The sequence below is a fragment of the Xenopus laevis genome, chromosome 4L (genome assembly GCF_017654675.1).
Source record: "Xenopus laevis strain J_2021 chromosome 4L, Xenopus_laevis_v10.1, whole genome shotgun sequence".
Lineage (NCBI taxonomy): Eukaryota > Metazoa > Chordata > Amphibia > Anura > Pipidae > Xenopus > Xenopus laevis.
Window position 1 is genome coordinate 125,211,885 of NC_054377.1, and position 16,858 is coordinate 125,228,742.

At 39.8% G+C, this 16,858-nt stretch overlaps 1 protein-coding gene across 6 annotated transcripts in view; it reads left to right on the plus strand.

The window, feature by feature from the left end:
* The window catches only part of mst1r.L (macrophage stimulating 1 receptor L homeolog), a 53,136-nt gene that overhangs the window by 12,462 nt on the left and 23,816 nt on the right, over positions 1-16,858 (plus strand). For 5 of the 6 annotated variants that reach the window (NM_001088176.1, XM_041589181.1, XM_041589178.1 and 2 more), the window contains 1 exon segment: positions 15,786-16,714. In NM_001088176.1, coding sequence (NP_001081645.1) covers positions 15,882-16,714 — 833 coding nt within the window. In that variant the 5' untranslated portion in view covers positions 15,786-15,881. 6 annotated transcript variants of the gene reach the window in all.

The following is a 16,858-nucleotide window of genomic DNA, read 5'->3' on the forward strand; positions in this document are numbered from 1 at the left end:
CAAGTCTGTCCTGGTTGCTATGCAATATACCATTCAGCATGGAGATTTTATATGCATTAATTATCCAGTAATTTGGTGACCCTGTTTGTACGCCTTACCTCCTGGTCAGAAGGTTCTGTGGCACAAAAGACCAACAAGTGAGTTTTAAATGAAAAAGTAGCACTAAGCGAGCAGCATTAATATTAAGGTTAGTGCTTCTTTAAATACCCGTTACGTCCTACACTAGGCAGGCTTGCTTGTAATACTACCTGGGTTTCTGCATAACTCCTAGGAAGGTCAAAGTCTTGATTCATACTGAATACAGTAAAGCTTAAATGGGACCAGAACCCAGATGTATCCCAGTACTACAGATCTTAGTACAGGTATAGTATCTATTATCCTGAATACTTGGGACCTGGGGTATTCCAGATAAGGGGTTATTCCGTAATTTGGATCACCATACCTTAAATCCGCTAAAAAACATTCAAATTTTATTAGGAGTAGGATTGTTTTGCCTCCAATAAGGATTAATTATATCTTAGGTTGGATCAAGTACAAGTAGGGTTGCCATCTTTTCTGGAAAAAAACACCGGCCTTCCTATATATTTTTCTTTTTTACCCCAATGAATAACATTGGGATCAACCATCATTTTTATTGGCCAGGCTGGTAAAATACTGGCCAGTTGTCAACCCTAAGTACAAGGTACTGTTGTATTATTACAGAGGAAAGGGAAATTGTTTTTAAAATTTTGAATTATTTGCTTAAAATGGGCTCTATGGGAGAAGGCCTTCCTGTAATTCGGGGGTTTCTGGATAACGTATCCTATACCTGTATTTACTTTATATATGCCTCTTTTTATTTTGCATCTAAAACTTAATATACCCATCATAATGTTCAGCTCCAGTCCATGTAGGTTCTTATCTCAGCTGCTCTGTACATGGCAGATTTGAGGGAACATTGTACTGTATTGGTATTTTCATAGAATTGATCAAGATCAGCAGTCAGGCATATTTTGGGGGCCTTGCGCTGTATCAGTAGTTTCAGTTTACTTAGAACTGTGCCAGATCTATATCATCACTCTGACAGGTATGAGAGAACATTGTACCATATTGGTATTTTCTCTGTATGTATAGCATTGATTAGGACACAGGCAGAGAACACATCGACTGTATTGGTATTAATGGTATCTCTTACACCTCAAAGCCGAGCATGGTAAACGTTAACCCCACATTGACTATAAAAGGGGAATCATTTTTTTTTTATTGGTTTGCTTTAAGGACCAGGACTGGGCATCGCAGTAAATATCTACTGTCTATATATTTATATAGTATAGATGTAAGCATGTAAGTCTACCGTAGAGTTGCCAAGTGTCCAGTTTTAGACCACGGCGTTGTGTTCTGGTAGGTGCCGCTTGATTTTCAAAAGTCTCAAAAAGATATAGGGAATCTGTGTTTCTGCAGCACCCAGATCTTGGGTTTAGCAAAGTTTAGTCGATAATGTGTGTGTGTATGTTTGTTCATCTTGGGTGTTGTTAGATTAGTAAATGTGAATGAAATAATGCACCGCATTTTATGCAACATTTATAAAAAGGGACATTTTAATGAGCCCTGAGAATATCTAATATGCACCATCATCTGGTTGGCATAGACCTTTTTTGGGTCTTCAATTTTTGACTAGTCTACCTAAATAGGGTGCAAAATGATTTTATCTTCAGCACACCACTTACTTGTTTTCATAGGGTGCATTCAATCCCAGGCTGATTCCAAGCCAAACAAAACAATTTCTGCTGTAGCCAAAGTATGGTGGCGGCTTCATTTACCTTTCGCAAAGAAACTACCTAAATAGGGGCAATCAGACTGTGCGTACCTCTGCCCTACATGATCGCATGATATCCAACTGGTCATATGGCGCAGAATAACAAGGCCATTCAAACTCAAACGGGGGAATGAAATAAAAATCGCTAACGGAAAAACTATTCGCAATGCGAAAAGTTATGCCTTTGTGCGAACAAATTTTGCTTTGTGCGAATTTAATATAGCTTTTGCGAGCCCAGAAACTGTTTAGCGACCACTTCCGACAGTGAAAGATCGTTTGCGAATTTTATAGTTTGCGCCAATGCGCAGTCAATGTAATAAAACTTCTTACTGAAAAAGTCGTTATGTTTGCTCCAAAAGATTACGACACCTGCAAGCACTTCTTATGAGTGCGCAATTAAAATTCGCAATGCGCAATTAAAATTCGCAATGCAATAACAGTTTAAGAAACAATATTACATTGCGAGATGTGGATTTTTAGTCTTATCGGTGCGAATTGTTTTGCTCTTTGTGACTTTTATTACATTCCCCTGAAAGACATTTAGCAAGGATATCCATGTTGGCAGCAGCAAATCTGTATTTCCTATGTTTTGTGTACTTGCAGCAGTCTGTATGAGATCAAACAGACACATGTTTTCCTCTGGGGAAGAGTACATTCTTTTAGGCTAAGGGCACACTAGGCGATAGCGCCGCGATTTGACTCGCGGCGACTTTTCGCCGCGACTTTTAATCCGCAATCGCTGTGGAAACTTTTGCGCTGGCGTCTATGGGGAATCGCGAGCGTAAAAACACACGCGGCGATCTTTTTTCTATTGCCGCTCGAAATCGCCTCGCTAGGCGATTTCGAGCGACAATAGAAAAAAGATCGCCGCGTGTGTTTTTACGCTGGCGATTTGTCGCGATTCCCCATAGACGCCAGCGCCAAAGTTTCCACAGCGATTGCGGATTAAAAGTCGCGGCGAAAAGTCGCCGCGAGTCAAATCGCGGCGCTATCGCCTAGTGTGCCCTTAGCCTTAAGTAAAACCTGATTCTAAGCTGCTGATTTGATCTTTATTGGGTATCTTTCTTTTTTCTTTTTAACACATTATTTTTCTCTATAGGATTGAGCCTTCTGCTCAGTTGTCATGTTGCTAAACTGCAGTAGGGTCACAACTGGAGTGCAGCCTTGGCTGCTGTATTGGGCTTAGTGAAGTTTAGGAATGGGTGTGAGCAATGCTTTTTTCCCCTTGTCTGTCAATATTATGGCCCTAATGCATGGCTGAGACCCTCATGGAGTCTGGTTAGAGGACCAATGAATGGCTGCTTGGACCGTCATCTTCCAGGCAGATAAGGCTATACATGGGCCCTAGTGCATACATGTCTACTCCCCTGTATTTGTCAAGAGTCTCCCTAATTTAAGCCTTTATCCCACGGTTCCCATGCTTCTCCCTCTGTCAGCAATTTCCTGCGAAACTTGCTCCATTGAAATGCATAGATAGACTCACCACCTGAAGTGCTCCTATATCAATCAAAACAGGGTAGCAAAGAGCACTGCCGGGGGGCAGGACAGGGGTGGAGCAGGGGCGTGGGAGGTATGTCCAAGGTGCTCTTGGATCGCTTCAGATCTTGGTTGGTATCTCTGCTGGGTTCGTTTACAAAGTGTCTGTTGTTTTGGTCATGGTGAGCCCAACAATTCATTGTATGTGGTCTGAAATGGAATTCAGTGGTGTCTCCCTTTGTTCAGCCCCAGCTAGAGCACTCTCTGCAAGGTGTGTTTTCTCCCTATGCCATACCTCCCAACTGTCCCATTTGTCGCTGGACAGTGCCAATTTTGACCGCTCAACCCGCAGTCCCGGATTGTTACTGAAATGTCCCGACTTTCTCTTTAATCAGCTGCACTGAACAGCCAGAAAAAGATACAAAGTTTCTAAAACTTAATTGGCTTTGGCACAGAGCCCAGAATACATGGCAGGTGCACTTAGATACTTTTGTAACAATTTATGATAAGCAAAGAAACATTTGTAACTATTTAAGATAAGCAGGTCTCTTGGGAGAAATGAGACCCACAGCTTACGGTTTAATGGTGGTGGCAGCCAGCAAGAATACAAATCACCAGGGGATGGCATAAGAAACAATTCGGATCTCTGAAGTCACCTCACAAGGAAACTTCGTGCGACTTTGGAAATCCGAAGCCATCCCGCCAGCGATTTGTCTTCTTGATGGCGGGAAGGCATTTCGGGGAGTTTAGTCGCCCGAAGTAGAGAAGATTTGTCGCTGGGTGACTAATCTCCCCGTCTGCCAACACCTTAAAGGGCAATTCACCTTCATTAGCAAAATTGTTATAACATAAAACATTGCACTAAAACTCCCATTTATGTTCAAATGTCCATAACCTGCCAAATTTTGTAACATGGACTTGGTCAATAGGGATGTAGCCGTAAAATGGGTGTGGTCAAACATTTTTGCCGTTTAGTAGAATTCCAGTGATGAGCTTCCCCAAATCCAGGGCAGAAGAGAATCCAGGGCATGAGGTGGGCACATTCAAAGTGCAACCATTGCTGCATCTGGCAAACTAACAAACATGTATAGCTTTTTGCTACAGTTCCCTGTGCAAACACAGTGCCCTTTTTACGTCTGTTGAGTAAATCCTGGATATGTTCCAGGCCTGTAAAAGTGGAGCAAATGATGCCAGCTCCCATACGATTTGAAATCATTTGAAGAATGTGCAGGGCAGCAAAGAGAGAAAGGAAGAAAGAAAAGCACATTTTATCTGATTTGTGTGTTTGCTTTGCATGAATGTGCATTGCATAGTGAAATATTCAGGTATGCTGGCATATCATAAAGTTATGCCAGCATTTGTACAGGAACAGCCTTCTTACATTTGCTTAAAGTCATTCTATAAACCAATGACCGCATAAGTATTCCTCTGTACTAAGCATGATTCAGCAGGAAAATGCCAGACTATTTTGGCCAGCTCTGTAATGATTGCTTAAATTCCCTAGACTAGAGTTCTTTCTACTATGGGGCTACAGGCCTGCAAATCCTTTATAGTTTAAAGGATTGCCCCAAAATGTGTCTCTTCAGCCCTAGTCACTGTGGGGCAAATTCACGAAGCGCCGAACGCTAGCGTCAATTCGCTAGCGTTGGGCATTTTCGTTACTTCGCAAATTCACTAACGAACTCTGGCGTAGATTCGCTAGTGTTACTTCGCACCCTTACGCCTGGCGAATTTTCACTACGGATGTAACTACGCAAATTCACTAACGCGCGCAGTGTACTGAACGCTACCTTTTACGCCAGACTTCCTTCGCCACCTCAGACCAGGTGAAGCGCAATAGAGTAGATAGGGATTGCTTCAAAAAAAGTTCACATTTTTTCTAAGTCCCAAAAAACGCTGGCGTGTTTTCTACATTATGGTTGATAGGCTGAAAAAGATCGAAAATTTTTTTGGGGCTCCTCTCCTTCCCCCCTACATTTCCTAACTCATGGCAACTTAACTATACAGTGGGCACATGTGTAGGGCAAAAAAAATATTTTTATTTGATGTTTTGAAGGTTTCCCAGGCATTTGTAGTGATTCTACGTATTCCTCCATTGAAATTTGAATTTGGCGCTGTATGCAAATTAACCTTCGCTAGCGTAACTTCACTTCACTTAGCGAATCAACGCTAGCGCAACTTCGCAACCTTACGCTACCCCTGTGCGCAACTTCGGATTTTAGTGAATTTGCGGAGCGCTGGCAAAACTATGACTGGCGAAGTGCGGCGAAGAGCGGCGAAGTTGCACCTGACGCAACTACGAATCTTAGTGAATTTGCCCCACTGTGTCGGGTATGAATATAGTAACATGCTTTATATATCCTCCTGGAGTGTATTGATGCAGATGTAGGCATGAATGTATTTCTATAGCAGAGGAGAAATTTAGACTTGAATTGTTGCAGTATTGTATTGAAAGTCACAATGGAAAGGAGTGGCAGTAAATCACCCAAGAGCCTTGAGCTTAAGGTGGCCATAAACATTACAATTATGATCTTTCCTGGCAAAAATCTTTTTAGGAAATATTGTTTGTTTCAATACACAAGTGTAGAGCTGAATCATCACATATACAGGTAGAAACAATAGAATTATACCCGTATCTGATTATTCAGTACTAACTGGCCGATGGTCAGGTTCCTTCAAAGACATCCAATCAATATTTTCCGGCCAGCCCGATCAACAAGCCGACCGATATCCAAGTCTTCTGCTAATATTGGCTGGCTCATCCCCCACGAAACATGTCTGATAATATTGTATGAAACAAAATTTCGTATGATTTTAACTGTGCATCTATGGCCAACTTTACTTGGAGGAAGTCACTTATGCGTGTCATGGTTGCATCAGGCAACAGATTCTGTAGGTGTAGCAGACACTGTATCAGCAGATGAGAGTAAATGTCTCACACCATGGACCCCAGACCCTATCAAATTTGGTAGGAGAACCTCTGATCTCATATGTAAGGCATTTAGCCCAAAGTGTGGGGCCACATTGTTGGCAAGTTTCAGCCAGCCTCTAATCGAGGAAGGAGAGGTACCAATCCAGTGCATTGACCTAACATGTTTTGAGGGTACAATAACATCTAGGATCTTCAGGTGGCAAGTGTAATGACCCTGAGGAAATCAAGGTTGTTTGCTAGGTAATTAGCAGGGAAGGTGAGTGACTAAAAAGTTTGACAACTAGCAACCACTTTGTGGGTAAATGGCCCAAGTCTTTGGGGAGGGATAGGGAGGAGGCGCAGGAGGCCACAAGGACGTTGTGAGTTAGGTTGTAGGGATCAGGAGCAAAACACCAGAAATATTGAACTACTTTGAAAGTAAAATCATTGATGACACTAAAAACATGTTTGGTACTTGACAAAGAAAGTAAATACATTGTTATTACATTGGAGTTGAACACACTTAATCCCAACATCATGCTTGATATGCAAGCAAAGCTAGATTAACTGGTGTATTCTGCTCATCCAATCAAAATACAAATTTTTTATTTTCATATGTATAATATTTATTGATATGAGTGAGGAGAAAAATGTAACATCTCACTATTAAAATTCTTTATTTTCTTATAGCGAGCCCCTGTGCATAATTTGGGGACTAGCATTTTTGCCACCATAATCTTTACCAGTATCCGAGTTAACGATAATACCCAGATAAGACCGTTTCTTCTTAAAATTGTTCCCGCTGTTGATAACGATGTCTGTGTGCCATCGAGTATTGAACCATTAAAGAAAATTATCAAACAGCATTTGAAATGAGTGCCATATGCTGTTCGATAATAACCTTTACCAATTGGAATAATGCTTTGATCTATTCTGTTGAATGCCCTGGTGAAATTGCTACTGTGGTTATGCTTCTGATTATAGACTTAATCTTGTGTCCAGCTATGGAAAAGGTCCTGACAACATTAGACATTTCTTCTCTAGTTTCATTTTGTGCCCTATAACCAATATTTGATTGCTAATGTAGAATATTTCATTACTTGGACTATAGTTAGGCTCTTCAACCCACGTTAGTGGTGGAAACATGGGATGAGCCCCTTCTATCAGTGGACTTCATCCTGCCAGAGTCTCTCCATGCTCACTCATAGCTCTGGGAGGGGGGAAAAGGGAGAGGGAGAGAGGAGCAAACTGAGCATGCTCAAGCCCTAGCCCTGGAGGTTTAAGCTGAAAACAGGAAGTCTGATACAGAAGCCCATGTGTTCACAATAGAAGGAAAGAAATGTGGTGTTTCTTTTGACAGAGGACTCAGAGCAGCATTACTTTGAGGGTTTACTGGTGTATTTATTTAGACCTTTCTGATAAAGCTTTATTAGTTTTAACCTTTCCTTCTCCTTTAATGCAGAACAGTTTAAGATTAACTTTGGGGCCACATCATGGATATTGCAGATGGTCTAGTTTTCCTGCAGTTTTAGTGATCCCTATCTCTCAATGTGTCCGTAAAATAAACGGAATACCGTAATACATGCATGCATATAGAAACCCTGTGCTCATTCATACATCCAGCATCTAGTTCCCGCACTTGAGAAGGGTTTAGATATTTGCTTTGGTGTAACGTACCATCTCGTGACAAGCTTGCAGTTCATCTGTGGTGCCTTCCATGCCTGACAAATTCTGTGGGTATTTGTGTGTTCTGGTTCACTATCTTTAAAGGTGAAGTTAAATATGTGGTTAATACATACAGGGTCTTCAAGCAACCGGGGATGCACGCTGGATAAACATACGGAATGTGTTATCTGGCCCACCTCCGAGGTGTGTACACCATTTCTCTTGTCATTCTTTTAACGATATGATCTGGTTGTTCTAATAAAATCCTTTAATTCACCTTGATTCTTACTCTGACACATACATTAATCTCCAGACCTTGGGGGTTTATGACCTGCAAGGGATTAGAGGATGTGGACAATTAGTGGTTTGCCCTGCTTCTCATTACATATGAATTCTGTACTGCAGTTAACGTGTGTGGCCATGCAATTTCCTTCAAAGAATGCATACTGAGTCTATTCTGGTTTATCCAGATTTTTGCTTAATGTTCCCACACCCCAATGATATTTCCTTGTAAAATGGTAATGTACAGATGAATGGTATCCCTGCTCCTCCCCGGCATTGGAAGTAAACTAATACCTGGCTATACTTATCTGGTAATCACTTTAACCATGTTAAAAATGTAGAAACCCAAAATTGGCATTTTATATAGTGCCATGAGTAGTTGCCAGTATTTGCCTTGCAGATTTACTGGTACTTAGAGGCTTTAAGCTGACCATAGACGCTAAGATAAAGTAGTACAAAAATAAGATTTGTACGATTTTCGCACTGTGTGTGGCATTTTTAGTACCATGGTGATCAGTCGTTTAGTTGATTGGACAGATTAGAAGATTTCTATTGGCTATCTCTGCATGTATTGCCTATTGAGGATTGACAATATCAATGGGTGACTGTCACTACTATTTGTCGGACATAACTTTCGTATTGCTGCCTGTCACTTGATGGCCAGAAAATCTCTGGCTACTTTATTTAATCTATCAATCAATTAATTGTAAATTGGAAGATCACAATGAACGAGCATTCATCGGACATAAGGATAAAATCTACACTTCTCTGGCCAGTTTAAAGGACAAAGAAAACCATCATATCAAGAATCAATTGAATTAAAAGTCATCCCTTTTATTTAATACCTATCATATGTATCACTGCTCCTCTGATAAAACTTCTCAGCTTTATTGTCTCCCCGCATGTATGCTTCGGTGATCAACATTCAGGGCTGCACAATATGTTGGCGCTCTATAAATACATGTTAATAACACTTTTTGACATACCAGTAATCTGCAGGAAAACCACCCACTTTCTGAGCTGAATCATACAGCCTGCTTTGCTATTCAGGTGCCTTCAGCCACTTACACAATGCTATAAATCCCTGAGCACAAAGCATGTCTGTATTTTAATTTCTTTATCATGATGATGGTACCCATTTGTAATATGCATGTATAATACACAGGTGTTATATTGTAATTTTACATGTATTAAAATTCATTTAAAGTGCATACAGGTATAGGATCCGTTATCTGGAAGCCCATTATCCAGCAAGTTCTGAATTATGGAAAGGTGATCTCCCATAGACTCCATTATAATCAAATAATTAAAATTTTAAAAATGATTGCCTTTTTTCTTGTAGTAATGAAAGAATACCTGTTACTTAATCCAAACTAAGATATTATTAATCCATATTGGATGCAAAACAACCCTATTGGGTTTAATTAATTAGGTTTTAATAGACTTAAGGTATGGAGATCCAAATTACAGAAAGATTCCTTATCCATAAAACCCCATATCACGAGCATTCTGCATAACAGGTCCCATACCTGTATAAAGATTAATATGGTATAACAGCTATTTACACACAATTGGCACATGTGAAATCCACGTTAAGAACAGTTGGCAAATATAGTTATTTTGCCCCTGTGACAGTTTCTTTAACGTTGATATTTTATGACTGTTCAAGGGGGATATCTGATAAAAGACTAGGATGTAACATACATATTCATAGGATGCAAAGATATCTTATGCCCAATGTGTCCTTTGCCTTCACTTCCAATTAAAAGAAGATGCTTGTTAATTAAACTGAATTTGTAAGAACATTTTATTACCCATACCTATGCATTTAAAGGAGAACTAAAGCCTAACTAAAGAAGTAGCTAAAAATGTTTTACATTATGTTTTGGGCTTCTGTACCAGCCCAAGGCAACCACAGCCCTTTAGGGTCAGGGCACACAGGCAGATTCGGGGAGATTAGTCTCCCCGAATCTGCCTTCCCGCCCTCTAAAATGAAAATCGCCGGCGGGATAGCTCCCCATCTTCTTTTCTGCTGATTCACTGCACATGCTCTGTGCTGCTGTCACTTACTGAGCTTAGGGACCCACTCACAATAAACAGTACACATAGAATAGAAATGTCACAATAAAAGGCTGATTAGTAATTAATACATATAATTATTACATGGCAGCACAGAAACCAGTGCAACTAGCATCAGAATATAATAATCAGCCCTGTAGCATCAGCTTACATTACAGACAAACCTAATTTTCTGCTTAATAATTAGCGACGACCCCTAAGTTTAGCTTCTCAACAGCTGCTCAGAGCCCACTGAGCATGTGAGTGTCACAGACACTTTCAAGAGGGTGACCCCCTGTGACAAGTTTGAAGTCCTGGATCATTGCTGCAATTGAAAATCTGAAACTTTAGGCTGGTGCAATAAGTTCAGTGTATAAAATATGGCATTTTTAGTCACATTCAATTTTAGGGTCTAGTTCTCCTTTAATACAGGGTTGAGTTTTAGTATGCATACAAATCTGTGAAGAGGGCCAATAGTATGTGCAAATCATAAGGGCTTGTTTACGACCGCAAGCGCAAAGTGCAATTTTGGACACATTTCACCATGTTTTCCCCCCACAATGCAGCATATTTACTGCTGAGTGCTAAGTTGCACACATTACGTCAAAATGAGTCCTAAAATGTTCATATGGGAGTAAGATATAGGATCTAATCCGATCATATTATCTGTAATGCTTGGGACCTGGGATTTTTTCTGGATAAAGTGTATTTACCCAATAGTATTTTTTTGGCACCAATATGCAACTTAGTTATCATCAAGGACAATCTTCTGTTTTATTATTACAGAGACAAAGGAAATCATAAATAAAAATGAATTATTTGCTTAAAATATACTTCCAAGAGATTCTGTATTTGTTCTTTATTATTATCATTATTCTACCAAATATTGTGGGATAATGTACACCCATGCATTCATTTATAATACATATATGGGACCTGTTATACAGAATGCTCGGGACCTGTGCTTTTAAGGATAGCAGATCTTTTGGAACTTCATACCTTAAGGCTGGAACTACACGGTGCACGTCCTTCCAATCCGACATGATGAGAGGGAGCGCAGGTGCGGCAAAGCTAATGTAAGTAATACAAATGTCGCATTTATACAAACTGATTGCATCCGAAATGACACGCCTGTCAGATGAAGACACAATGCAGCGTTCACATCCGACATTCATGACGTGCGGATGCAATCAGTTTGTAGATGCGACATTTGTATTACTTACATTAGATTCGGCGCATCTGATGTGCTGCCTGCGCTTCCTCTCATTGCGTCGGATCGGAGTGACGCGCACCGTGTAGTTCCAGCCTAAGTCTACTAAAAAGTTATAACATCAAATAAACCCAATAGGCTTGTTTTGCTTCCAATAAGGATTAGTTATATCTTGGTTTGGATCAAGTACAAGCTAGTGTTTTATTATTACAGAGAAAAAGCAAATCATTTTAAAAAATTTGGATTATTTGGATAAAATGGAGTCTATGGGAGAGGGCCTTTGGTTAATTCAGAGCTTTCTGAATAACGGGTTACCGGTTTACGGATCCTATACCAGTACTGACAAAAACACTCCAGTCACGTCAGTATTTACTTTTTTAATTGAATTCCTTGTTTTGATTCCCCATTCCTCCTTTATAGATTGATCATAGCCAATTTGTTCCTTACATTTTGGGGGACATTCCATCTCTGGTTGGTAGAAATTAAGCCCCGGAGACAGACTCACAGAATTGGTGTTGGAGCAGCATGCATTCATCCCATCTTCAATAGAGGTCGATTTAGGGGTACATTTACTAAGGTTTCGAATTTCGAAGTGCAAAAAGCTTCGAAATTCGACCATCGAATAGGGTAGTTCGACATTCGAAGTCAAAGGATTTTTAAAATGGTACGATCGTACGAAGAAATTGTTTCTTGATTTCTCAAAACTTGCCCAAACACTCAAGATAGGTTATAGGAGGTCCCCCATAGGCTAAACAGCAATTCGGCAGTTTTAAGATGGCGAAGTGTCGAAGTCGAACTTTTTTAAAGAGAAAGTACTTCAATTTATGAAGTCGGCCTATTTGATGGTCGAAGTATCCAAAAACTACTTCGAAAATGACTTTGTAATTTGAAAATTCACTTCCCTTCGACCCTTAAGTTGGCCATAGACTCAAAGATCCGCTCGTTTGGCGACATCGCCAAACGAGCGGATCTTTCCCCGATATGCCACTAAACAGCATGGCTATATCGGGGGTAATTCCAACGTTCGGCCGTATGGCCAAACGATCGAATTATGATGCGCCAAGGGGCTCCGACGGGTCGGTCGGTTAAAAATCCAACCTTCCCGATCGATATCGTGGCCAGACATCGATCGGGAAGACCCGTCGGAAGCCCCCATACACGGGCAGATAAGCTGTCAAATCGGTCCAAACCTTTAGTAAATGTGCCCCTAAGTGTATGGATAACAGGTTTCCCGATAATGGATCCCATACCTATACTATAAAAGGTCACAGAGGGGCTCCATAACAAAATATATATATATATATATATATATATATATCTATCTATATATATATCTATATCTCTATATCTATATCTCTATATCTGTATATCTGTATATCTATATCTGTATATCATCTATATCTGTATATCTATATATCTATATATCTATATATATATATATGTATATATATATATATATATATATATATATATATATATATATATATATATATATATATATATATATACACAGCAACCAGTGAGATATTTTTGTTTCCTTCAAAGGGAATCCGTAAATGTTATCTGTTTATTGGTTGTTATGAGTTACGAGACAGGTACAAACATTTTCTGATTTTTTAACTTTTCCCTACACGTGTCTTTTTTTGTAAACCAGTCACGGGAGCCTGAAGGTGACTCATGAGATCCTGTAGAATGTTCAGTATATGGGGATTTATCTGTCATAATACAGAAGGAACAGTTTGGGAAAGAGCCTACAAAGTGATTGATTTAAAGTTTAAATGTGAGACTTGAATTCCATGACCTACATAGGGGAAATCATTTCTGCTTTATAAAGGTCATATTCCTCTGAGCTCACGTCACCGGTTATTTAGGAATATATATTTTTAGAAACAAAAGTAGGGAAAGAATGTATTTCATTACATTACACAGAAATGGTGTTGCATAATAAAAGAAAATGTAATTCTAAGCAGCTTTCCCATATACAATTATAAACACTAAAGGAGGAAGCGCCTAACGCTAGCGTGAATTCGCCAGCGTAGCACAATTTCGTTAATTTGCCGATTCACTAACGGACGCTGGCGTAAATTCGCTAGTGTTACTTCGCACCCTTACGCCTGGTGAATTTGCACAACAGACGTAACTACGCAAATTTTTTCAGAACGCTACCTTTTACGCCAGACTTCCTTCGCCACCTCAGACCAGGCGAAGTGCAATAGAGTAGATAGGGATTGCTTCAAAAAAAGTTACATTTTTTCTCTAAGTCCCAAAAAATGCTGGCGTTTTTTCATTTTTTATGGGTGATAGGCTGAAAAAGATCGAAATTTTTTTGGGGCTACCCTCCTTCCCCCCTACATTTCCTAACTCATGGCACCTTAACTATACAGTGGGCACATGTGTAGGGCAAAATAAAAATTTTATTTGCTGTTTTGAAGGTTTCCCAGGCTTGTGTAGTGCTGCTACATATACCTCCATTGTAACTTGAATTTGGCGCCGTATGCAAATTAATCATCGCTAGCGTAACTTCGCTTTGCTTGGCGAAATAACGCTATCGTTTTCAATTCAGTTGTTTTTAGATCGTTCCCCAGAAATATAGACTTTTTTCAATTACTGTCCATTATTTATTTTTTACGCTTTTTCCAAAATCTAAGTTTTAAGTTGAATGTTCGTGTCTCTGGTGTTTGAGTCTGGCAGCTCAGTAATTCGGGTGCAGACTCTAAACTGTTACAATTTTACAACATTTACTTGATACATTTCTCAGCAGCATCTCTGGCGTATTGGCAACTATTGTATCAAGTCTAACAGCTGCCTGTAATGAAACCCAGAGATTCTGCTCAGCAGGGACAAAGATAAGAAATGTATCAACTAAATGTATCCATTTAGAACACTTTACAGGGTCGGCGACCCCTCCTCCCAGAGCTGCTTCAAAAGGAGAAAAATTACACTTTACACTGCAATATTAGAAAAACCGTCACACATAGAAAATAGAAAGTCATTGGAAAAAGTCGTTTTTTCTGGTGATCTATCTGAAACCAACTAGTTGTTTAAAGTTGAACTACCCCTTTAAGTTAAAGTGGAACTCCGTGTCCAAACCAAAATTTGATAAAGAGGCCCACATAATATAGAAACCCCTAATATACCCATCACAGTTACCTGTTTCTTGAAAAAATATGAATAAATAACATTTTCTATGCTGAAATCCAGCTGTTTAAGAGTTCTTCTCTTACTGCATCATTTGAAATCCAGGCAGGGAAGGAGGGACTAAACACTGATGTTACAAAATGTAACAACTTCTCCACAGCTTACAGACAGCATGCAGGAACTACATTACCCACAATGCATTGCACTGTGATGTTCCTTTCCTTATTGACCTCACATGTGGGGTTTGGAGGTTGCAGTCTAAGGACAGAGGCTGTTGATACAAAGTAACAGTAGTCAGCCAGCTCAGCAAAGTAGTCAGACAGATCAGCAGGAGAGCAGGGGGCTAGGCTTAGGGAACTTTTCCAAACTATTAAAAATCATAAAAAGTCTGCATATTGTTTAATATATATTAACAATATATATATTGCAAAGTTGCTTGAAATTATGTTTACTTATCAAAAAGCTTAAGTTATGTCTGTGTGGAGTTCCCCTTTAACTTTTAGTATGTTATAAAATGCCTGATTCCAATTGGCCTTCGTTATTTTTTTTTTTTTTTTATAGCTTTTGAATTATTTGTCTTCTTCAGACTCTTTGCAGCCTTCAAATGGGGGTCACGGACCCCTTCTAAAAAAACGAATGCTCTGTAAGGCTACATATGTATTGTTATTGTTACTTTTATTACTTATCTTTCTATTTAGACGTTCTTCTATTCATATTCCAGTCTCTTAGTAAAATCAATGCATGGTTGCTAGGGTAATTTGGACCCTAGCAACCAGATTTCTGAAATTGCAAACTGGAGTGCTGCTCCGTAAAAAGCTAAATAAATAAAAAAAATGAATTGCAGATTGTCTCAGAATATTGCTCTCTACACCATACTTAAAGTACATAAAGGCAAACAACCTCTTTAAAGATATTTCTAAATGTAATTGCTATTGAAAGAAAAATGTGTTTGTTCCTTTAATCATTTCATCATGTCCTACCTTCCATTTGGATTTCGGTCAGGTCCAGAGGAACAGAGCTCCAATCCTATCAAAGTATAAGAGCCAGACAGATACTGCTTTTAAAGAAACAACTTGAAAACCATTAATTGATTAATACATGTATAATGGACAGTTGCTTGCAGTTATATACTGCAGTTATGCAAAAACTGTTTTTGAGTGGGGATCTCGATCATGACGTTTTCAATTAAATAAATGTTTGGGCTACTTGGACTATATATTTCCTATGACGCTTTGTCTCTTTTTTTTTAGGTCAGCCCTAAATATGGATGCTTTTATCAGGTCCCTGTTTCATGCACGGAGGTGAAGAGTCATTGTATCTCAGGTTCTGTATTTTCCCAGGCAAGAATGATCACCCTCTGCCCAGTGCTGCTGTCATTGCTGCTCTTGCCAACCATCGCGACATCTCAGGGGCAGTGTCAAATCCCAGCCCCTAGCCTGACTCTGGACACTAATATCCGGTACCAGTTTCCAAGTTTCACAGCTTCTCGGCCCATCCAGAACCTGGTTAGCCAGGAGGACTTGCTTTTCCTGACCACTACCAATCACTTGTACGTTCTCACAGGCAATGAACTTCACATGCTACAAAACCTCACCACCGGTCCTACTAACTCCCAGTGCACTCTGTGCTCCAAATGCCAAATGGGAAATGCTTTACCAAGCCAGCCTGAGGACACTGAGAGCCAAGTTCTGGTAGCAGATCCAGAGGAAAGTGTTATTTACAGCTGTGGATCCTCTCTGCATGGCCTCTGCTTCATGCATGTAATTGCGTCCTCTAAGATAGTTGACTCCAAGTGCCTTTTCAATCAGAATAGAAACAATGCTTCTTCATGCCCGGACTGCATAGCAAGCCCACTTGGAACATTGCTTACAGTAGTGACACAAAGCAGGGTAGTGTATTTTTATACAGCATCTTCACTGGATTCACCCATTGCTAAAAGTTACAGCCCAACATCCATATCTATAAGGCGCCTCCTTGGATCTGAAGATGGCTTTGGTGGTGGCTTCCATTCACTGACAGTCTTAGAGACATTCAGAGACTCTTACCCCATCCATTATGTGCACACATTCACCAGTGGATCATACGTCTATTTCTTGACTGTCCAGCCTGAACATCCACTGTCCAGTACCTACCACAGCCGGGTGGTGCGTCTCTATAAAAAGGAGGAGGAAATGCGAAGGTAAATCGCTGTAGTCTGTTACTATTGTGTATAATATCTTCCTTGTCTCTACATACCTTTGTTAGGTCCCTTCCTATTTCTCTGTAACCCATTGCATTCTATTCTGTACCCTTATTGCTTTTCTTCACTTTCTTTTTAACCTCC